At 49.4% G+C, this 22,875-nt stretch overlaps 1 protein-coding gene across 2 annotated transcripts in view; it reads left to right on the top strand.

Moving 5' to 3' along the window:
• Positions 1–22,875, top strand: part of LIMK2 (LIM domain kinase 2) — a 60,193-nt gene that overhangs the window by 34,374 nt on the left and 2,944 nt on the right. For both annotated transcript variants that reach the window (XM_069497010.1, XM_069497011.1), the window contains 13 exons: positions 6,597–6,732; positions 7,420–7,529; positions 8,187–8,375; positions 9,613–9,718; positions 10,082–10,278; positions 11,996–12,182; positions 13,004–13,090; positions 13,810–13,941; positions 14,156–14,212; positions 15,694–15,759; positions 19,358–19,532; positions 20,251–20,306; positions 21,684–21,841. In XM_069497010.1, the coding sequence (XP_069353111.1) occupies positions 6,597–6,732; positions 7,420–7,529; positions 8,187–8,375; positions 9,613–9,718; positions 10,082–10,278; positions 11,996–12,182; positions 13,004–13,090; positions 13,810–13,941; positions 14,156–14,212; positions 15,694–15,759; positions 19,358–19,532; positions 20,251–20,306; positions 21,684–21,841 (1,656 nt within the window). The remainder of the gene's footprint in view (positions 1–6,596; positions 6,733–7,419; positions 7,530–8,186; positions 8,376–9,612; positions 9,719–10,081; positions 10,279–11,995; positions 12,183–13,003; positions 13,091–13,809; positions 13,942–14,155; positions 14,213–15,693; positions 15,760–19,357; positions 19,533–20,250; positions 20,307–21,683; positions 21,842–22,875) is intronic.

Raw genomic sequence — 22,875 nt, 5'->3', positions numbered from 1 at the left:
CGGCCGGGCGCGGTGGCTCACGCCTGTAATCCTAGCACTCTGGGAGGCCGAGGCGGGTGGATCACTCAAGGTCAGGAGTTCGAGACCAGCCTGAGCGAGACCCCGTCTCTACTAAAAATAGAAAGACATTATATGGACAACTAAAAATCTATATAGAAAAAATTAGCCGGGCATAGTGGCGCATGCCTGTAGTCCCAGCTACTCGGGAGGCTGAGGCAGTAGGATCGCTTAAGCCGAGGAGTCTGAGGTTGCTGTGAGCTAAACTAACGCCACGGCACTCACTCTAGCCTGGGCAACAAAGTGAGACTCTGTCTCAACAAAAAAAAAAAAAAAAAAAAAAAGGATGAGCATCCAGCTAGGCCTTTACCAGGATTTGGGAGGGCTTGTTCTTTAACATGTATAACTCCACTGTAATAATGATTGCTTGGTTCCCTTACCCCATAAGGTGGAGACATTTGGTCTGAAGAATTTGTGATGTGGGCCGGGCGTGGTAGCTCACGCCTGTAATCCTAGCACCCTGGGAGGCCGAGGCGGGCAGATTGTTTGAACTCAGGAGTTCGAGACCAGCCTGAGCAAGAGCGAGACCCTGTCTCTACTAAAAGTAGAAAGAAATTAGCTGGACAACTAAAAATATATAGAGAAAAATTAGCCGGGCATGGTGGTGCATGCCTGTAGTCCCAGCTACACGGGAGGCTGAGGCAGGAGGATCGCTTGAGCCCAGGAGTTTGAGGTTGCTGTGAGCTAGGCTGATGCCACGGCACTCTAGCCCGGGCAACAGAGCTAGACTGTGTCTCAAAAAAAAAAAAAAGAATTTGTGATGTGAGTGAGGGCCGGGCCTGTATCTTATCTCACTTGGCTTCTCCCCAGCACAGCACCTTGCCTGCTTGTTCTTACACATCCTAGATATACAGTAACTATTTCCTAATTGGTAGAAGTTGATAAGAATCAATTGGTTTCTAAGTGATTAGATACGTAATTTGTTTTAGGACCTTCTCTACTTAAAGAAATCTATTTGGATCTGGGCCGATAAGCAGGTCTGTGTTGCCTGGGCATGGGGAGGGGAAGAGATCTGTCTACATTTGCCCTTGGTGTTCTCAGAGTGGAGATGGAAAGAAATGAACATTTATTGGGTGCCTGCTGTGAGCCAGACATCGTGCAAGGCATTTGTACACAATTTCATTTGCTCATGAGATTTTATCATCACCAATGTACAAATGAGGAAACTGAGGCTCAGAGTCATGAAGTAACTGGCCTTAGGTGACACAGATGATAAATAGCAGAGAAGGAATATGGACCCCTGTCTGGACACAGTTATTTGTGAAAATCTCTACTGATTTTCTTTTTTCTTTTTTTTTTTAACCCTTTTGTTCTCTGCTGACTCAAAAGGCCTCTGTTTGGATCTGAGCTGACCCACTGAACTGACCACTGAGGTTCCTTCCACTTTGTATCCACCCAGGCCCTCTGTAATGTTTTGGAAGATGAGTTTTGGAGGTTGCCCTCACGTGCAGCCTCAGTGTACCTGGGCTTCTAGTTGATCTCCCCTGACTTGCAGATTTCATCTCCGTTCTCTCTGGCTCCTCGGCAGAGTCTGATGACTGGTACCTCAGCCCTGGGTTCAAACCTAGCATCACCACTTCCCAGCTGGGTGCCTTTGGGCCTACAATCAGGGCAGATTTTGACTTTAACTTGAAGCTTTCAAAAACTGAAAACTGGAAAACAAAACAAAACAAAAACAAAAACAATAACCTGGGCTTTGGGAGGAGCAGGTGGTGACCGTGGCTTCTGAGAGTCTGAGGTGGGACATTGTTGAATAGCACCTTACATTTCCAGAGTACGTTTTGGATTCCCTCTTGAAAGGACAGAGACTGCTAGGGAAGAGAAGACTATGGGATAAATGAAGGAGGAGAATTAAATGTGCCATTTAACATTCAGAACTTGGGCTTAAGGAGAAGCATCACGAAACGTTAACACTTAAAGGGTCTTGAGCTGTCAAGGCTCCAGCCTCCTTGTTTTTACAGGTGATAATCCCGAGGCTCAGCCCTTGGGATGTGCTGTATCACTCTGGTGATGTAGTCGCTCCCCTGGTGTGGTACAGCGGAGGCGGCTTCGTAGCTAACCATACATAGGTTCGCATGCCAGCTCCGTCACTTACATATTGGGCATCTTTGCAGAATGCCTTGACTTAAACTCTGCTTTTCAGTCTTCTAGTCTATAAAGCAGAGGTAATCCTACTACCTTGTAGGGTTGTGGTCAGGATTAGAGATAATATAAGTAAGGTGCCTCGTATGGGGTCTGGAATATGGTTGGCATTCAAGTAACAATAGCTGTTAATAGCTAAGTTAGAACTCTAAAATCTACCATGGTAACTTCTCCACTACCCTAAGAACCCAGTTGTGTTCTGTGGCAAAACAGAGTTTAGGAAACCATAGCCAGCCCTCCTATCAGCTACTCGCCTTCCTGTTCTTCAGAGGCACCTCTGGCAGTGACTTTGGCCATGTGGCTGGCTGTGCCCTTCAACACATTCCTTAACACAGATGTGTTTATTGGTGATGTCCCTCTCAGCCAGGTGTTCTTCCCAGCAGGCTGGTGTGGCTGTCTCCTGCTTGCCTGTACTTGTCTCTCTCTGCTCCCTCTCCTGGGCATGGCCAGGGCTACTTGCAGCAAACAAAAGCAGGATATCGGCAATGGAAGGGAGGGTGTGTTCTGGTGCTCCCAGGCCCTGCGGCGCACATACCATTGCAAGGGCGTAACAGCGCCCAGGCCTGCAGTTGGGTGCAAATATGTCTGCACCAGCTTTTCTCCACTGCAGACAGGAGACAGAAAGGACCTGGTGACCGTGAGCCATGGAACCCTTGTGCTCCTACCTGAGCTACTGGTTCTTGCCACTCCTACCATTTTCAGTTTGCAAATATTTGCTAAGAGCCTGCTCTGCCAGACCCTTTGCTAGGTGCTGAGTCTACCAAGAGTAAATGGGATACTTGTTTCTATCCTCAGGGAGCTCAGTCTAGTGAGGGAGAAAGATGGTTACTCAGGAGCTTTTAAGTTACAAGACAGGAGGCAAGAAAGAAGCCCCCGCTTCCACTGCTGGCCCTCTGCTAGGCACCTCATAGTCAACCAGAACCATGTTTAATCCTCACTGCTACCCTGAAAGTAGGTGCTCATGTTGCCATTTCACAAATGAGAAGCGAAGAGGCTGGCCCAAGATCACTTAGGTGGTAAATGGTGGTGCTGGGATTTGAACCTCAGAACATCTAGGGAAAAATGTAAATATGCCCAGAGTTGAGGGCACCTGGGCTATAGTCTGTCCTCTTATTTCAAGGTGGGGAAACTGAACCAGAGGGGAAAGGGGCTTGTCCAAGGGTATGTAGCACCTAAGAACTTGAACCCAGATCTCTCTCCCAATTCAGAGCTCATCCAATAAGCATCGTACATTGAAAGAAGTTTGAGCCCAGAACAGGGTCTTCCCCTCCGCCTCCCTCCTCACTGTTCAGTTCTGGACAATTGACATCCATACTCTTCCCGCCATACCCAGCTCTCAAGACCCTGAAGTTCAGCTTCCATAGGAGAAGTAGGAAAAGCAACAGGTTGGAAATAGCCATCAGTGTTTATTGAGCACCTAGGGGGAACTGGGCACTCCAAAAAGATAAAGAGATCCTCAGGGGCCTGTTTCTCAACTCAGCTGCTATCCACAGCAGCCTCAACTCAGCTCATTCCTATCCCTTCTCTCCCTCCCGCAGTGCTCAGAACTAATAGAACTCTTTGTGTCCTCTCATCTTGCATTGTGAAATTTTGTTTAGACTTTCTCTTCTCCAACTCTTTATAAGCCTGGAAGGTGGAGTAGGGTGCCTTGTATATCTGTCTGTTATATCTGCAGTGCCTAGCAAGTTGTTATAATAATGCACTTGCCTTGCAAAAGGCTTTCCCATGCATTACCTTATTTAGTCCTCACATTGGCTCTTTGTATTAATAGTAGGATGCTATTAGTTACTTTTTTTTTTTTTTTTTTTTGAGACAGAGTCTCACTTTGTTGCCCAGGCTAGAGTGAGTGCCGTGGCGTCAGCCTAGCTCACAGCAACCTCAAACTCCTGGGCTCAAGCGATCCTACTGCCTCAGCCTCCGGAGTAGCTGGGACTATAGGCACGCGCCAACATGCCCGGCTAATTTTTTCTATATATATTTTAGTTGTCCATATAATTTCTTTCTATTTTTAATAGAGACGGGGTCTCGCTCTTGCTCAGGCTGGTCTCGAACTCCTGACCTTGAGCGATCCACCCGCCTCGGCCTCCCAGAGTGCTAGGATTACAGGCGTGAGCCACTGCGCCCAGCCTATTAGTTACATTTTGTCAATGAGGGAAAGCTACTAAGAGAAGTTGTCCAAAGCTACACAGCTGGTGGTACTACGTGGCCAATAACGTGAGCTGCCATTCGTTACATTATCATTATCATCTCTAATAGCAGTTAACATTTATTGAGTTCCTACTGTACTTGGTCTTTTATGTAAGCTATCTATACGCTTAATGCACATTATTGCATTTAATTTTCACACCAATTCATTTTATAGATGAGGAAACTGGGTCAGAGAAGTGAAGTATCTCGCCCAAGATGACATAACTAGTATATGCAGAGTCGGGATTCAAATCAAGAGAGCCTCTCACAAGCAAGGCTGTGGCCCACGTGGGTTGTGCAAGTCCTTGAAAACGAGAATAGGAAGTCTGTTGACTAGAAGGAAAGAGATGGCGTGGGCTCAGCAGGCCAGGGAGCTCTTAGCTGTGTGTGCTGGGAGGCTCAGAGGGAGGAGGAGGTTGTCTGTGCAGGTAGGGCCTGAGAATATACCTGACCTGACTGAGAGGCGAAGCGTCACAGCCAGGTGACGGGGGGGACAAGGGAGCTGTGGACCTGACATTTACATCTTGCACAGTGCTAATGGAGTTTTGGGTTTCTCCCTCAATATTCTATTCTGAAAACTTTCAAATATATAGAAAAGTTGAAAAAGTAGTTCAAAGAACACCCACATACCCTTCACCTAAGTTCATCATTTGTTAACTTTATGCAACTTTCTCTTGTCTCTCTCTCTGTGTCTATATAATTTTATTTATGTATTTATTTTTACTAAACTGTTTCAAAGTAAGTTGCAGGCATCTTGACTTTCACCCTTAAATATTTTCATATGTTTCTCCTAAGAATTCTCCTATATAACCCAAGTATCATTATCACATCTAAGAAAATTGATAGTAATTTCACAATATGATCTAACAAATAGATCAAATTCAAATTTCCTCAGTTCTTCCCCAAAAATGTCACTCATAGCTGGTTGTTATTTCAATCCAAAATTGGATCCAAGGTTGAGGCATTGCATTTGATGGCTGCATCTCCAGGCTGTTTTTAATCTCTGTGCCTTTGTTTCCCCCAATGACATTGACTTTTTGGAAGAGTCCAGAGAGCATTTATCTTATAGAGTGACCCATATTCTGGATTTGCCCAATTACTTTCTTTATGCGTAGCTTTGTTTATTTAGTTAGTTAGGTAGTTATTTGAGTCAGGGTCTCATTCCGTTGCCCAGGCTAGAGTGCATTGGCATTATCGTTGCTCACTGCAACCCCACCCACACTCCTGGGCTGAAGTGATCCTTCTGCCTCAGCCTCCTGAGTAGCTGGGACTACAGTTGTGCACCACTGCACCCAGCCAATGTTTTTTTTTTTTTTTTTTCCCTAATTTTTTGTAGAGATGAGGTCTTGTTATGTTGCTCAGGCTGGAGCTTAACATTTTTTTGGGCCAGAATGTTAGTAATGCTTTTGGTGATGGTTAGGTTTTGATGACTGGAGATAATTGAGCTTCTTTGGTTAGTTGAAATATCTGTCTAAACCAGACGTTCTTAACTGGGGCCATAAATAGGTTTCAGGGAATCCTTGACACATAACCCCCCACACCTAAATTATATACACATTTTCCTTTTTTTCTTTTTTTTTTGAGACAGTGTCTCACTCTGTTGCCTGGGGTAAGTGCTATGGCGTCAGCCTAGTTCACAGCAACCTCAAACTCCTGGGCTCAAGCGATCCTCCTGCCTCAGCCTCCCGAGTAGCTGGGACTACAGGCGCGAGCCACCACACCTGGCTAATTTTTTGTTTCTATTTTTAGTTGTCCGGCTAATTCTTTTCTATTTTTAGTAGAGACAGGTTCTCACTCTTGCTCGGGCTGGTCTCGAACTCCTGAGCTCAAGCAATCCACCTGCCTCATCTTCCCAGAGTGCTAGGATTACAGGTGTGAGCCACTGCGCCTCGGCTCACATTTTCCTTATATGTGCATATTTCTGGGGGAAGCTTCTTGGATCTTATCAGATTCTCAGAGGCCTCCAAGACCCAAAGAAGTTAAGAAACATTCATCTACCCACTGAGGCAGGCAACACAGAGCTGGTTTCTGGGGCCTTGTTCACCGAACTAGCTTCCCTTGGGGAGATGGCACTGAGCTGTAACTTTCCCCCATCCTGGCTTTGGATCAAAGAGACTATCTATTTTGTTGTTAGACCTGGGAGCTAGAGACAACCTATGTGGCCTGGTTCCAGTGATCAGGAGAGTTTCTGTTCTTCTCTTGCCTTTTAGGTGTTCAGAATGCCAGGATTCCCTCACCAACTGGTACTACGAGAAGGAGGGGAAGCTCTACTGCCACAAGGACTACTGGGGGAAGTTTGGGGAGTTCTGCCACGGTTGCTCCCTGCTGATGACAGGGCCCGTTATGGTGAGTGAGTCCCTTCATATCTGCCCCTCTTGGTCATCGGAGTCTGTTGGCAGCACTTATGGTCTCTGTGGCCATTCATCTTTTGGTCTTTCCATCAGCCAGGGCATCTCCCTTTATTCATTCATTCATTCAACCCATCAAGTGTCTGTTAAGTACCTATTAAGTGACAGATAAGATTCTTCCCTCAAGGACTTCACAGTTGGGAATGGGTGGGTAGGCAGGGAGGAGACACAGTGCAGTGGGATAAGGACCTTACGGGAGAGTTGTTAGAGATTGAGAGGAGGATACGCCTAGGTTGTGTTCAGGGAGTCAGAAAGGGTGACTCTGGAACAAGCCGGCAGAGAGACGTTCTGCCTTCCATACCTGCTCTAGACAAAGGGCTTTAAGCATAGTCACAGACTTGCCAACCCTGTGTTGGAGGAACTAGGAGCCTTTTTAATGGGGATGATTGTTTCTGGAGACTCACTCTCATGACTGAGACCAAAACGGTTTTTTACAATCTCAGAAATGTAGGAGGTACAATCTGGCACTTCTTTGGAAGCTCTAGGGCAGGAAGTGAAAGGGTGGCTTTTGGCTGGGATCTTCAGATCCTTGATTGGTGGCCACTCACTCGCCCCTGTCCTCACTCCGGCAACAGTGATAACTCACTTCCTCCCTCTGTGCACCCTTCTCCTCACCTGCACACAGGTGGCTGGGGAGTTCAAGTACCACCCAGAATGCTTTGCCTGTATGAGCTGCAAGGTGATCATCGAGGATGGGGATGCTTATGCCCTGGTACAGCACGCTACCCTCTACTGGTAAGATGTTGGTCCTCTGTCTGTCCTCTCCCATGAGAGTGGCCAGGAGAGAGGGACAGGTGGCAGGGTGAGTTGGGCAGGAAGACAACTGGGGTGGTCAGAGCACTGGATTCCTATGACAGCAATGTTTTAACGAGCTCTCTAAGCCATAAGAAAATGATTTACATGTCTCTGCCCTCTGTTCTTAGCTACCATGAGAATGACCTCACCCTGTTCTGCAGCCCTCTCAGAGGGAGTAAATGGCAGGGAAGGTGTTCTCCGAGGAGGATCCCAGATCGTTAAAGTCAAAGACCCCTTAGGGCTCACCTAGCTTACCCTATTTAACTGCCTTGGTTGACAAATGAAGTCAGCCTGGGACCCAAGGAGTGGAAGGGAGCAAGGGCAAGATTCTCGCTGTGAGTCAAAGGCCGAGTGAAGAGAACCCAGGCCAGCGTTCTCCCCAGTACACCACTTGCTGCAGATCTAGCTCACCACCCCAGTCCCAGCCCGCCCTGAGAGCCCAAGCTCCTCATTCTGAGCAGCCAGCTAGAGTCATGACAGAGAAGGTGGTAGTAAGACTGTGGTTACTATTGCTTGAAGCCACATGGTGCAGTGGTTGCTGGGGGGACTTCCTGGTGGGATTCCGGAATCTTAGCCCCCTTTGTGCCCTCTCCCCAGTGGGAAGTGCCACAATGAGGTGGTACTGGCACCCATGTTTGAGAGGCTATCCACGGAGTCTGTTCAGGACCAGCTGCCCTACTCTGTCACACTCATCTCCATGCCGGCCACCACTGAAGGCAGGCGGGGCTTCTCCGTGTCTGTGGAGAGTGCCTGCTCCAACTATGCCACCACCGTGCAAGTAAAAGAGTGAGTATTTTAAGAACCTTGCAGCAGGGCTTCTTGAGCAGAGTCCACAGATGGGCCTCAAAGGGCTCAGAACTCCAAAGTCTTATACAGAGCTCCCTTCATCCTCATCTCGTATTTTTTTTCCTATGCTGTAACCATACCTTGGCCTTGGCACTTACTGTTCCCTCTGCTTAGCTGCTTCCTACCAGATACTTAGGGCCAGAATCACTCACCTTTCAAGCGTCAGGTTTCAGATCATGTTTCTTTTTGAAATTATCTGGCTTGACTATGCATATTAGTTTGTTTATCATCTGTCCTCATTAGAATGTAAATTCCAGAAGAAACTTGCTTTGTCTTACTCAATATTGCATACCCATGGCCTGGAACAGTGCCTGGCAGATAGTAGGATTTCATTGATTATTGTTTTGTTGGTTGAGTGAATGAATGGAAGAAGGAGGAGAAAATGGGGTTCATGGCTAAAAAGAGGTTGGGACCCCATCCTAGGTTCAGGCGAGAGACTAGTTGGGGGAAGAGTCTGTGTCCCTCTAATACCAGGAATGACATACTCTTAGCTGCTTACCCTGTTAATATTGATTGTGCTTCTACTATGTGCTGGACAGTTGGCCTGTGCTTGTACTGTAGGTGAGAGGTGCTAGGGTTGGGGAAGTCAGGAGGAGGTGAGGTCTACTCCACAGCCTCATTAGATGAAGAGAAGAGGGAATTGTGTTTAGGGCAGGGAAAGAAGCATGTCTCCAGAGGTGGGCCCTGTAGTTGTGTCTGGTGTAGATCAAGTGGTTAGGAGTAGCCAGAGAAGGGGCTATTAAGCATGGATGGGATTACAAAGGTCCAGCAGATCCATTGAGGGCCTTAAGCAGCAAGGAGACGTGACCAGGTTAGCACTTCAGAAGGGTGACTGGTGTGGAGGTGGGATGGGAGAGGGGAAAGCCTAGTGGTATACAGACCAGTTAGAAAGCTGTTGCAGTAATCTCCATGAGAGATGTTGGTAACTACGGTGATGGAGAGAAGGCAGGATTCTCAGAGGTGGGGAAGGGATGAGGGAACTCCAGGTGGGGAAGATGATGTCCAAGTTTCTGGCTTAGGCCACTGGGTGAGTGGTAATGCCCTGGGGCATCCTGGGAAGGGTGTTGCCTTTCTGCGTAGGGGGCCTGGGGCCTAGTGAGCTTTCCCCACACAAGCAAAATTGGTCAAGTAGGTTTTTAGGCTGCCTTCACCCTGCCTCAATTCTTGTCTGGTCCAGGGTCAACAGATTGCACATCAGCCCCAACAACCGCAATGCCATCCACCCTGGGGACCGCATCCTAGAGATCAATGGGACTCCCGTCCGTACACTCCGAGTGGAGGAGGTAGAGTGTGTGTCCGGTCTGTCTTGTGGGGATGGGACATGGAACAGGCCCTCTGGGAGATCAGGTTATGGCTTTTACTTTTTCCCACCCCCAGCCCATCTCTTCGTCTTGGCATTGAGCCTGTGACCACTGGTGACCTCCTGTGTCAGTCAGCCTAGCGGGTTCCCAGGGCAGCAGGGATGGCCTGACAGATGGGAGAGCTGACAGAATGCCAGGCAGAGGGCACTGTGAGGTCACTGGCAGCTGGAGGCCACCATTAGCCAAGTTGAGCACTGGCCACACTGTGCTTGGATCATCTGAGTTGGCCATGGGTGGCCTGGGATGGGGCAGCCTGTGGGAGGCTTATACTACTCTTGGCCACAGGTGGAAGATGCCATTAACCAGACGAGCCAGACACTTCAGCTGTTGATTGAACATGACCCCGTCTCTCAGCGCCTGGACCAGCTGCGGCTGGATGCCCGGCTGTCTCCCCACATGCAGAATGCTGGACACTCCGACACCCTCAGCACCCTGGACACCAAGGAGAATCTGGAGGGGACGCTGAGGAGACGCTCCCTGAGGTGCTTCCTCCCACACCAGCTCTGTTTTGTCTCATGTCTGTCCCTCAGATGAGGCCGAGTTGGCTTTCAGGGACCAGCAGAGTTAGGAAGGGACCTGGCCAGGGACAGGCTATGCGGATTATGCTGACCCAGCCGCCCCTGTCGGGGATCACAGTTCGTAGCCAGAGCCTGTGCACACCCAGCTGTCTGCCTGGTTTCCTTAGAAACCAGAGGGTCAGGCTTTGTCCACTGAGTTCCTGAGCTGGACAGGAGATGGTGACGGTGGACCTTGAAGGGCAGTTTGGCCTGTGGAGGAAGCGTGGGACTCAGGCCCTGGAGTCGGGGCACAGATAGGATTGAATAAGTATGTGTAAGGACTTTGAAAACGATGAAGCAAGAGATGAACGAAAGTTGTTTTCAACCTAAGGGACCAACAACCCCAGACCTTAGACTCTGCCAGGTCCATGGGGAGGGAGCAGTCACCTCGAGTGCAAGTCTCAAGTAGGGAGAGTTACAGGAGTCGGGAGCATGCTCGCAGGCAGAAATACCCACACCAGGGCTTCCGGCTGCACCCCCTCCCTTCACAGATCACGTCATCCCTTCGAGCCTCTGTTTCTGCATCTGCAGAGTTGTAAGATAAAGGTGGCTGTCTCACCAATTATGTAAGGATTGAATATGGAAAAGGACACGAGTTGTACGGTGCTGGCATAGGGTCAGCATTCAGTAAATGGGAGGTGTTGTTAGGATTGCTAGGAAGCAGGTTCCCTGTCCACCCTCCTGACCAAACAGACTGAATCAGTCAGGGCCCTCCCCACGCATTGTTCCCATGGCTCCTGGCAGCCTCCTGGCCTTGGTCAGCATGATTGAGTTCGTGGAGGCAGGGCGCTGGAGGGCAGAGAAGGGCTGGAAATGCATGGGCTGGAACAGGGAAGATGTGGGGTGGCCAGAGAGCTGCTGAGAGATCTGTAGGGCCATCATGCAGAAGAGGCCAACCTTTTGTGCTCTGGTGGGCACAGTCAGCTAGGCCAGAGCAAAAGGGCAATGGCAAGCAAGCCTGTGGGGCAGGACAGGCTTGAGAGCCCCCCAGCCCTCTCTGGGTAGTCCGTGTAAAACAGGAGCATGCATGCCACGGAGTGTGCGGTTGCAGATCACCGCAGTGCTATGGACTTCGACCTTCTTGTCCGTTCTTCAAGAAACCAAAGTAATAGTCATCAACTATTACCATTACTGGCTGCATTTGAAAACATAAATGTAGTGGCTTTATTGCTATAAAAATCAGATAATGCTTATTATCTTAAAATTTAGGAAATATGGACAGGTACAAAGATGTGCAATATATAATCCAAAATCCCGTCTGCTCGTTTTTTTTGATGGCAGTATGCTATCATTCTAACCCAGTTAGTGCCTTAAATTGTGCAGATGTGGGAGATGGTGGATTACCATCTACAGTGCTGTCATACTGACCATTATAAGCTGGTAGAATCTAGTTAATTATTCCAGGTAGAAAGTACTCAGAGTCCCCACTTTGAATGTTCCCACTATGCTTAAATAATTCTCTGATGCCTGCAGCCCAAAAATAGCACATCTGTTTGATGTGTAAGAGCCTCTGTGCCCCGGTAATAGCATCTGAACTGCAGGCATTGGAATGGATGGGTGCCCCTGAGGTTCCTGCCTCCAGGGTTTCACGGCCGGTCTCTGAGGACTACGTGTTCCTACCCCCATCTTTCCTCATCCTCAGGCGCAGTAACAGCATCTCCAAGTCCCCTGGCCCCAGCTCCCCAAAGGAGCCCCTGCTGCTCAGCCGTGACATCAGCCGCTCGGAATCCCTCCGTTGTTCCAGCAGCTACTCACAGCAGATCTTCCGGCCCTGTGACCTGATCCACGGAGAGGTCCTTGGGAAGGGCTTCTTTGGGCAGGCCATCAAGGTGAGCAAGGCAGCACCCCCTCCTCTCTCTTACCTTCTTTCTGGGAGTTGTCACATGGCCTCACCCCACACCCTGCAGGATACCAGGCCTCCTTCCTGGCTGCAGGTGATGGTGTGAGGGGTGCCCCCCCCCACTTAGCCCACTAGGGCAGCATTACTGTGACCGTGAACTTGTGGACCTGGAGACCCAGGTTGGGGTGAGCTGTACCATGGCCTTCCTGTCCCCAGTCAGTGAGTGTTTGTTAGGCGCCCACAGGCCTTAGTGCTGGACATGGGGCAAGGAGCACACGGGGGAATGGCTCCTGCCTCCCTGGTGAACCTACTGGGGACTAACCTCTCTCTCTTTCTCTCCTCCTCCTCCTCTGCTGAGAGCTGGGAGGGGGGGTCAGGTAAGCCGTGTGTCTCCGCTTGCGGGGCAGTGGGGCTGGAGAGCTCACCCCCGACCCACCCAGCTCCCTGGTGCATGTCTGTGGCACTGACCCTCCTGCCCCCAGACTTCTGTTCACCCAAGGGACTCACTCCTGTGCCACATGACCAGAGCCCCTGCTTGGCTTGGCAGTGTCCCCTCCCGCCTCCTTCCCCACTTCCCTCTTCTGGATTCTCACCTCTCCTCTGCGCATGCCCAGCTGTCCAGGGAAGAAGGTGTGTCTCCCTCTGAGTACCCTTTCGCTCATGCTGCGTCTTCCTCACACAAACTCTGTCGGTCTGATCTGCCTCAGTGTGTCCTCCAAGGGATAGGATGGCCAGTTGCATAGATTCTCACAAACAGTTCTCTAGAACTGCCTCTGGTCTCAGCACCATTAATGGTCACCCTTCCTGTAGGTGACACACAAAGCCACAGGCAAGGTGATGGTCATGAAGGAGTTAATTCGATGTGATGAGGAGACTCAGAAGACTTTCCTGACAGAGGTAAGAAGGTGGAGGGAGGGGAGTTTGGTGACACTGTTGCAAAAAGGAAGACCTTACAAATGATGGTTTCAAGAGAAAACTTAGTTTGGAATCATTGTCTCAAAGACTAAGCAGAGAATGCTAGAGGAACATCCCCACCCCCTCTAATAAATTACAGCATAATTATTTGTTCAATGAGCACTTATTAAAGACAGCACAAACTGGGTACAAGGGCTACAATAACAAACAAGATGTGGTTCATAGGAGCTCTCAGATTATGGGGATGGTGGACATGAAAATAGACCGATTTAGTACAACTCTGTGTTATAACCACCTGAACACCCTGCTAAGGGAGCCTAGTATTGGGGCTCCCAGAGCACTGACACCCCTGAGCATTTACCCACTTTTCCCCACCCCTCCCAAATTACTCTCTGGAGCAACTTCAGTTGGCTACACCTATGGTCCAGGTGCTGCCCCTCCGGATCTCTGGGGCCCTCCCGCCCCCGTTTCCACAGCGCATTCCTAGAAAGGCAGGACCCCGAGGGTGAGGCCTCGGAGCCCCCCCCATCCATATGGTGGTGTTCTTCCCTCATCCTGATTTTAATGCCTTGCCCTGTCACATCGGATAGGAGGTAGGAGATGCAAGTAATACTTGTCAAGCTGACTCCCTGGAGGGAAGTGGTGAGGAAGACACAGGGGGAAGTTAACCACCCACCCTCCTTGGCTGCCCCCACCCCCAGGTGAAAGTGATGCGCAGCCTGGACCATCCCAATGTGCTCAAGTTCATTGGTGTGCTGTACAAGGACAAGAAGCTGAACCTGCTGACAGAGTACATTGAGGGAGGCACACTGAAGGACTTCCTACGCAGTGTGGTAAGCACACCACCCCAGAGTCGCCAAGTGGGTTGTCAGTGAGACACCCTGGAACCCTGAAGGCCAGAGGGGCCCTGCCTGGCCCCCAAAGGACCTTTCTGGGTGGAACTGGGCACAGACAGGCTTGACTGGAAGGCCAGGCTGACCCATGGGTTGTGGACCACAAGTGGGACAGGGCCCAGCAGCCTCTGACAGGCATTCCCCCATCCTGCAGGACCCGTTCCCCTGGCAGCAGAAGGTCACATTTGCTAAAGGCATCGCCTCTGGAATGGTGAGTCCTGCCAACAACCCTACCAGTAGGGTGAGAGTGGGGAGAGCTGCAAGGGTTGTGGGCTGTGCTGGAAGGCAGAGACCCCATCCTCAGCATCTTGTGTGGGCCGGATCACTCAGCTATTCACTGAGTTTCTCTCTGTGCCAATGAAATTGCCTCCAACTGACTGTTTTGTGACCAGGCCTGTGCTTTTTCAAAAATGAGTCTGGTGTGGTCAGTAGGTTGGTGTGGAGTGGGGAGTCTCAGGGCAGGGTGATCTGGGCAGGGGGCTAACAACATTTCATGTTTCAGAATTAAGGTAGGGGCTGTGGGAACAGGAGAGTGGGAGGCAGGGGAGAGGCAGAGTGGAGAGACTGGTCGGCAATGAAGGGAACAGGAGTTGGGGAAGGAGGTGTTGGGGTGGCTTGAGGTGCCTTGAAGAATGGTGGTGTAACATACCAGACATTTTGGGGGTTGCAGTGATGGTTGGGAGATAGGATTTGGAAAGGCTAGCATTGGTGCCTGCTGGGACCGGTGTGTTAGCAGAACCTCCCAGCATCTTCTAGGCAGGAAACTGGCTCCTTGAGGCTGGAGCTAGGGGGGAGGCTGCCAGTCACCTAGTTTTGCAGATAAGGGGGCAGCTGGAGCTGTGGGACAGAAGAGGCATCCACGTGTTTGGTGGGGTTCTGCATGTAAAAAGGAGATGGCTTTGAGAAGGGCCAACACTGAGGAAGCTGGAAGGAAAACCCAGGCACTCAGGAGTCTCCGAGCAGGTAGCACGAGAGAGGCATGGGCAGCCTTTGGGGAGGGGATCTGCAGACGGGCAGGTCATGAGCTATAGCGATTCAGGCAGAGCTCCCTGGGTGTGTGGGCAGCTCCAGGAGCCTAAGTGATGGAAGCAGTATTGCAGGGAGTGGCTTCTTTCACATTTGCAAGGGAAGGGAAGGAGAAAGGAAGTAGCTCCCAAGAGTGACAAGAGCCAGCGGTGGAGGCCTGGAGAAGGGGACTGGCAAACAGAAACCTGTTTAGAAACATGTGGGTAGGAAGAGGGAGAGGTTAGAGTTCTGACAGTGAGGAGGATGGAGTTTGGGAGGCAAATGTCAGGAAAACAGAGCTGGCTGGACCAGGAGGAAGTCACTTCCTCCCTATCACAGGCAGGAAGGATCCAAGGTGGCCTAAGCTGAGACTGGGGGAGGGAGGGGAGGTGCACCCAGACACAATTCCACCTCCTCTTAGTAGCAACCTTTGAAATCATTGTTTGAACAAAAAGATAGGGAGGAGGTGGCAGCAGGGAGGGAGGGGAAGCCCCGGCAGCCTTTGGCTTTCTGTTGGCGTTGGGAAAGGGAGTGGCTGCGGGAGGGCCCAGGTCCCGTTGTCCAGGTTGGGTTCTGAAGCTGGTGGGCATGGCCTGGGAGAAGAGCAGGTTCTGTGGCCCCCACTTCCACAGTCAGGGTCCGCTTGATTTACTGGCCCGTTAGCCTCAGCTCGTGCTTCTGTTCCAGGCCTATTTACACTCCATGTGCATCATCCACCGGGATCTGAACTCGCACAACTGCCTCATCAAGTTGGTACGTCCCACTGCTCTGGCCTGGCCTCCCCAGTGCCAGCCCTTCTGGCCTTCTTGTCACAAAGGAGGCTGACTGTCCCTTCTGGCTTCAGGACTGAGGTGTCACCTAGAGATTCCTATCTTGCCCTTCCTGCTACCTCCGATGCCCTCCTCTGTCTTCTGGCAGCTCCCAGACACACGCAGACACAATTCCACCTCCTCTCAGTAGCAGCCTTTGAAAACATTTGTTTATAAGGGACTTCAGAAGTTCCTTAACTGTGTATAGAGCCCTGTTGCTTTACCTGGTTTTGCCCCGTAATAGTCATATAAAGCAGCCCATTGCTGACCCCACTATACAGTGGTGGCATTTGAAGCCTCAGCCTTAGGTCTCAGAGCTAATAAACCTACAGGAACCAGTTTGAGGCATTCCTCCCACTGCCCCTCAGCTGTGGTCGTTACAATGTTGTTTCCCTGCTGACTTGCAGTCTGGCTTCCTGGGTATCCACCAGCTGGCCCTGGCCTTGCCCTCTAGACCTGCGGTCCCCAACCCCCAGGCTAAGGACTGGTACCAGTCCGTGGCCTGTTAGGAACTGGGCCACACAGCAGCAGGTGAGCGGCAGTGAGCTTCATCTGTATTTACAGCTGCTCCCATCATTCACATCACCGCCTGAGCTCTGCCTCCTGTCAGATCAGCAGAGGCGTTAGATTCTCATAGTGCAGACTGTGCACATGAGGGATCTAGGTTGCTTGCTCCTTATGAGAATCTCATGTCTGATGATCTGAGGCGGTGATGCGAGCACTGGGGAGCGGCTGCAAATACAGATTATCATTAGCAGAGAGGTTTGACGGCACAGAGACCACAGTCAATTCTTGCAGACTCATCTAAACCCTATCAGTGAGTGGCAAGTGACAAGCTGCATCTGGTGGCAAGCTTTACAGTGGCAAGTGAGTTGATTTAATCCAATTGTACAGCTATATCTGATGGCAGGCTTTAAGTCAGAATCCGACACTTATTTTAGTCCACGTGTGACCTGGCCTTTATTTTATTTACCACTTCTGTCCATCTTTCCTGCACTGCACACTTGTCTCAGTCACAGTTTTGGTAAGCCCACAAGCTAACCCTAGCAAAAATGAGTAAAAAAAAAAAAAACGTGGCTGGAGAGCTGCTTTGAAAAGGGGGAAAGACCCAATGATGAGACAGCAGAAGACTCTGAGACTGCCAACAAAATGAAAGCTGCATTTAAAAGAAAATACCAAGAGTCCTAGTTAAATTATGGGTTCATTGCAACAGGTGATTCACATTCTCCAAGCCCGCTTTGTATAAGATGTGGCGACCAGCTATCCAACAAAGCTATGAAACTTTCAAAACTGCTTTGCCACAGGGAGACCAAGCACCCTGCATTAAAAGATAAGCCTTTGGAGTTTTTCAAAAGAAAAAAACATGAACAAGAAGAACAGAAACACTTATTGAAGGCACCACTTCATCAAATGTGTCTGCACTGAGAGCAGCATTCTTAGTGCCTAACCGCATGGCTAAAGCTAAGAAGCCCTTTACTACTGGTGAAGAGTTGATCCTGCCTGCTGCTAAGGACATTTGCCATGAACTTTTAGGAGAGGCTATGGTTCAAAAGGTGGCACGTGTTCCTCTTTTAGCTAGCACCACAACGAGACAAATTGATGAAATAGCAGAGGATATTAAGGCACAATTGTTAGGATTAATGAGTCACCATGGTACTCAATCCAGGTTGACAAGTGTACTGATGTTGACTACAAGGCAATAATGCTTGTTTTTGTGCAATATATTTTCAGGAGGATATGTTTTGTGCACTTTTGTTGCCAACCAACACCACACCTGCAGAACTATTCAAGTCTTTGATCACATGTCAGGAAAACTGAATTGGTCATTTTGTGTCACTATATGCACGGACAGAGCGGCTGCCATGACTGGACAGCTTTCTGTTTCACTACTTGGGTCAAGGAGGTTGCTTCTGAATGTGAGTCTACGCACTGTGTCATCCATAGAGAAATGCTGGCTAGCCGAAAAATGTCACCTGAGCTAAACATGTTATGTAGGATGTGATTAAAATTATCACCCACGTTAAAGTACATCCCCTTAACTCATGTCTGATTGTGCAGCTCTGTGAGGAGACGGACGCAGAGCACACACGTCTTCTCTTATACACAGGAGTGAGATGGCTGTCTAAAGGCAGATCACTGCCCAGAGTTTTTGAGTTACGAGAGCTGCTCCAGAGATTCCTTTGAGACAAACAGTCACCACTGGCAGCACATTTCAGTGACACAGAATGGGTCACAAAACGTGCTTACTTGTGTGGCATATTCAACCTGCTCAACAAACTCAATCCGTCACTTCAGGGGAGAACAACTGTGTTCAAGTCGACAAAGTGGCTGCATTCAAAGCCAAACTGGAATCATGGGGGTGACAAGTGAACTTTTGGATTTTTGACATGTTTCAAACATTAGTAGAGATTTTGCAAGAGACTGAGCCAGGGCCTCCTGTCTCCCAGCTGGTACCTGACCACTTACGTCAGCTTTCAAAAGAATTTGAGTGTAACTGGGAAGGAATGGATCTGTGACCCATTTATGAATAAGCCAGGTGAATCACCTTTGTGCCAGAAGAGGATCAACTGCTTGAGATAAAAAATGACAGTGGCCTTAAAAGTATGTTTGAGACAACCTCAAATCTCCATATGTTCTGGATTAAAGTCAAGGTGGAATATCCTGAGATTGCCACAAAAGCACTGAAAAGCCTGCTTCCATTTCCAACGTCCTATCTTTGCGAAGCAGGGTTTTCTGTAGTGACAGCAACCAAAACGAGATTATGGAGTAGACCAGACATAAGCAAGACACTTCAGGTGTCACTGTCTCCCGTCACACCCAGATGGGACCGTCTAGTTGCAGGAAAACAAGCTCAGGGCTCCCACTGAATCTGCATTATGGTGAGTTGTATAAATTATTTTGTTATGTATTACAATGTAACAATAATAGAAATAAAGTACACAATCAATGTAATGTGCTTGAATCATCCTGAAGCCATCCCCCCGCCCCCGGTCCGTGGAAAAATTGCCTTCCATGAAACTGGTTCCTGGTGCCAAAAAGGTTAGGGACCGCTGCTCTAGACCAACACCAGGCAAACTTAATCCCTTTCCCACATGACTGCCTCATAGCTATTTGAAGAGCTTGTCTCCTCCAAGTTCCCCACTGGCTGCCTCCACCTTGTCTTTTTCTGTCTTATCCTGCTTCTAGCCACTGCCTCATATCTTTTTAGGAGAAAGGCAGGACAGGGAAAAAACAAAACAAAAGAAATCCCCCGTCCCACCTCTGAGTTCCACTCTCTGGGTCCTGGAACCTCACCCCTCCAGGGCTCCAGTGGCTCTGCCATGGCCGCCTCGTGGGCTGGGGAATCTGTCGTGTGCGGATACCGGACTGTTAGAAACACAAACGCCAGGCACGTCTACCGGGTAGAGCTTTCCGCCGTGACTCTCCTTTGCACTGTGCATCTTTTCTTCCCTTCTCAACGGCTTCTCTTGCCTATGCCTGCACCCCAGGGCCAGGTTTGAGAACATCCCCACCAGGTCCTGACCCGGCCCTTGTCCCACCAGGACAAGACTGTGGTGGTGGCAGACTTTGGGCTGTCGCGGCTCATAGTGGAAGAGAGGAAAAGGCCCCCACTGGAGAAGGCCACCACGAAGAAACGTACCTTGCGCAAGAACGACCGCAAGAAGCGCTACACAGTGGTGGGGAACCCCTACTGGATGGCCCCTGAGATGCTGAACGGTGAGTCCTGAAGCCCTGGAGGGGACACCCCCGGGGAGGGGACAGGCTACATCTTACTGCAGAGCCCTGAGCGCTCCAGGGGAGGCCTGTGAAGACTAAGGGAAGGGCCAGAGACCCAGAGCTGAGGACTGGGTGAATTTTTATAAACTCCTTCCCGTCTGAGCTCAGGGCTTGGAACTGATCAGGGTCCCATCCTGGACATAGGGCGAGATCTCACTGCGGCTTTTGTGCCCCAAGAGTAGCTGAGCGCTCAGGCTGTTTAACTTTAGCCTTCTCTCTCCTTGCTGAGAGCTGAAGTGTGGTGCCCCCTGGTGGGTAATGCTCAAACCAGCCAGAAACGCTGGCTGGGATTCTTGAAACATGCTGCATTCTGAGGCCTCAGAAATGGTCTGATAATCTAAGGCCCAGAGAAGTTCAGTGGTTTGCCTAGGAGCACACATCTGGCTAACGGCAGAGCCTAGATGAACCCTGGTCCGGTTCTCTTCGTTCATACCATGAGCTTCATCCTGGGCAGGGTTGGGTTCTCTCTCCAAGGCAGGCCACCCAGGGCAGAACGAAGATGATTTTCAGGTGGCACCTGTCCTGGGCAGCCTTCGGGACATCTCCAGAGAACTGATTCTAGCCCTGGTTCTTGGCTATGGCTTGGCTCTTCCGCAGACCCAGTGCAGAGCAGGTGAGGGATGTAAATCTAACAGCCTACTCTCCTGTGTTCCCCAAGGAAAGAGCTACGATGAGACGGTGGATGTCTTCTCTTTTGGGATCGTCCTCTGTGAGGTGAGCTCTCTCGCAGAACGGGGGCCTCTGCTCCTGGGGATGAACAGCTTGCCATAAAATCAACACAGGTGCAGGGTTCATAGTTCATAACGCATCTTCACATCTTTGCCACGTTTGCATCTCACTGGTTGCATGAGAAAGACTGAGCAGACTTTTTTAGGTGAGGCTCAGAAAGGGGCAGTGGCTTGCTCTTGGTCCCACAGTCAGTGAGGGGCAGGTGAGACTTAGAATCCCAGGAGGAAAGGCAAGATGATGTTCCTGTGGCTGTCTGTCTAGCTCTTAGGCCAAATGTAACCCTTCCCAGGTCCCCTCTTCCCCAGGCCCCGGTGGTGTCTCCACCCTAAGACCAAGAAGTAGAAGTAGCCATTCCAGAAAGTGCCAGCCCTGTGCTAGGCATCGCATGGTACAGAGTGAGTCTTGGAAAGATTCCTGCCTTTAGGAGCTTAGTGGTTGGACAGCAGCATAGCTCAGTATATATCTTGAAGACTCAAACACACATGTATTCAAAACATTCTGTAGTTTTTACAACGTAAAAGAGGAGAGGAGAGATAAAGGAATGGTTAGAATAATGAAGGAAGGTTTTTTAAAAATTGTTTTCTTAGCCGGGCGCGGTGGCTCACGCCTGTAATCCTAGCACTCTGGGAGGCCGAGGTGGGCGGATCGTTTGAGCTCAGGAGTTCGAGACCAGCCTGAGCAAGAGTGAGACCCCATCTCTACTAAAAATAGAAAGACATTATATGGACAGCTAAAAATATATATAGAAAAAATTAGCCGGGCATGGTGGCGCATGCCTGTAGTCCCAGCTACTCGGGAGGCTGAGACAGGAGGATCGCTTGAGCCCAGGAGTTTGAGGTTGCTGTGAGCTAGGCTGACGCCACGGCACTCACTCTAGCCTGGGCAACAGAGTGAGACTCTGTCTCAAAAAAAAAAAAAAAAAAATTGTTTTCTTAAATAGATATCAATTGAACACCTATTGTATACAAAGCACTAGGCCAGTGCCAAAGGATTTCAGACATGAATCAGACCCAGCACCTTGCCTTACAGTGCCTTAACTCTGGCAGAGGACACAGCTCCAAGGGGCCACAGGCAGGCAGGGCAGGGTGGGCTGAGTGGAAGCTGCCAGCCTCCAGATGCCAGTTTGGAGCTGCTGCACTTAGGCCCCTTCTAAACCCTGCTCAATAATCAGACTGTCATCTGAGAGACAGGTCTGGGTTACCAAGATTTAGAGAGTTGTGGGTGAGGGACAGCTCTCTAACCTAGGTTTTCACCTCTCCTTCCTCTGGCCATCCTTCCTGTTCATACACCAGCATCCCTTTCCCCTGCCATGTGTCTGTGGCCTCCATGTCCTTCCTGAACACCTGTCTTCTCACCCTGCAGATCATTGGGCAGGTGTACGCAGATCCTGATTGCCTGCCCCGAACACTGGACTTTGGCCTCAACGTGAAGCTTTTCTGGGAGAAGTTTGTCCCCACAGACTGCCCCCCGGCCTTCTTCCCCCTGGCCACCATCTGCTGCAAACTGGAGCCTGAGAGCAGGTTGGTATCCCGCCCCTTTCTCCAGCTCTCAGGATGGCTTGCTCCAGCCTTCGGCCAAGGTGGAGCCCTTCCCAAGCACAGGGGTGGCAGAAGCCGTAAGTTTAAGAATGTGGCTGTCCACTCTTGAAGCCACCTAACAACTCTGACATGCCTGGTTGGAGGGGAGGGAGACGAAGGCATAGTAGCAAGTGAGCTGGACAGGACACAGAGACACAGCCATTAAAAATCAGTCTAAAAGAAGAAAATTCACCCAAACCATTCTAACCCAATAAATGTCTTCATCTTTCCATATTCCCGTCCATGTCCACGCTTACATGTTTTTTTCATAGTAGATAAAAGTTTTGTGTTTTACCCTGATTTCCCGTGTTACTACCCATTCTTCCTGTTTATCATGGTTGACAGCATGAAATTCTATCAGGAGACTGTCTGAACTTATTATAATATACATACTGTAGATGTTCAGGTTTTTCCAGTTCCTCTTTACAATAGGTATTAAGTATGGTGAGCAACTTTATACATTTAGCTTATTTCTCCTTTAAAGAAGTTTTTTAAAAAATTACCTTTATTTTTCTCAAGTGCTAACTTTCATTATTACCAAAGTTACCCTAGGTCTTTTCAAGTTTGCACATTAAAAAATTAGAATCTTTGTGTTTCTTTCTGCTGTCAAAAGTCACGTTTCTTTTAAAAACCAAGTTCAAACATTACCAAAATATATAGCATAGGAAGTATAAGTCTTCTGTAATCTCCTCTAACCAATATGCCCCTCAATATTTTCCTCACCCCAGCTCTACCTTCCCAGGATAACAAGTTGGCACATAATCTTTATTTTAAAATGATTTCCAAAGGTCCACTTTAGAGTTGAAATTTTCTAGTGGGAGAATCTATATAGGCCACAGGACCGTAATCCTTCAATAACCAATGTAAGAGCTCGAGGAAAAACTAGGAAGCCACACAATATTCATTTGCTAATATCCCTTCTCAATCATTCTCAATCTCTCTTTAATTCATTCAAAAAAAAAGAACATACAGTATTG

Source organism: Eulemur rufifrons, chromosome 21 (assembly GCF_041146395.1).
Source record: "Eulemur rufifrons isolate Redbay chromosome 21, OSU_ERuf_1, whole genome shotgun sequence".
In the NCBI taxonomy this organism is placed as follows: domain Eukaryota; kingdom Metazoa; phylum Chordata; class Mammalia; order Primates; family Lemuridae; genus Eulemur; species Eulemur rufifrons.
Note: the sequence above shows the minus strand (reverse complement) of the source record. Positions and strands in the feature narration are given on the sequence as shown.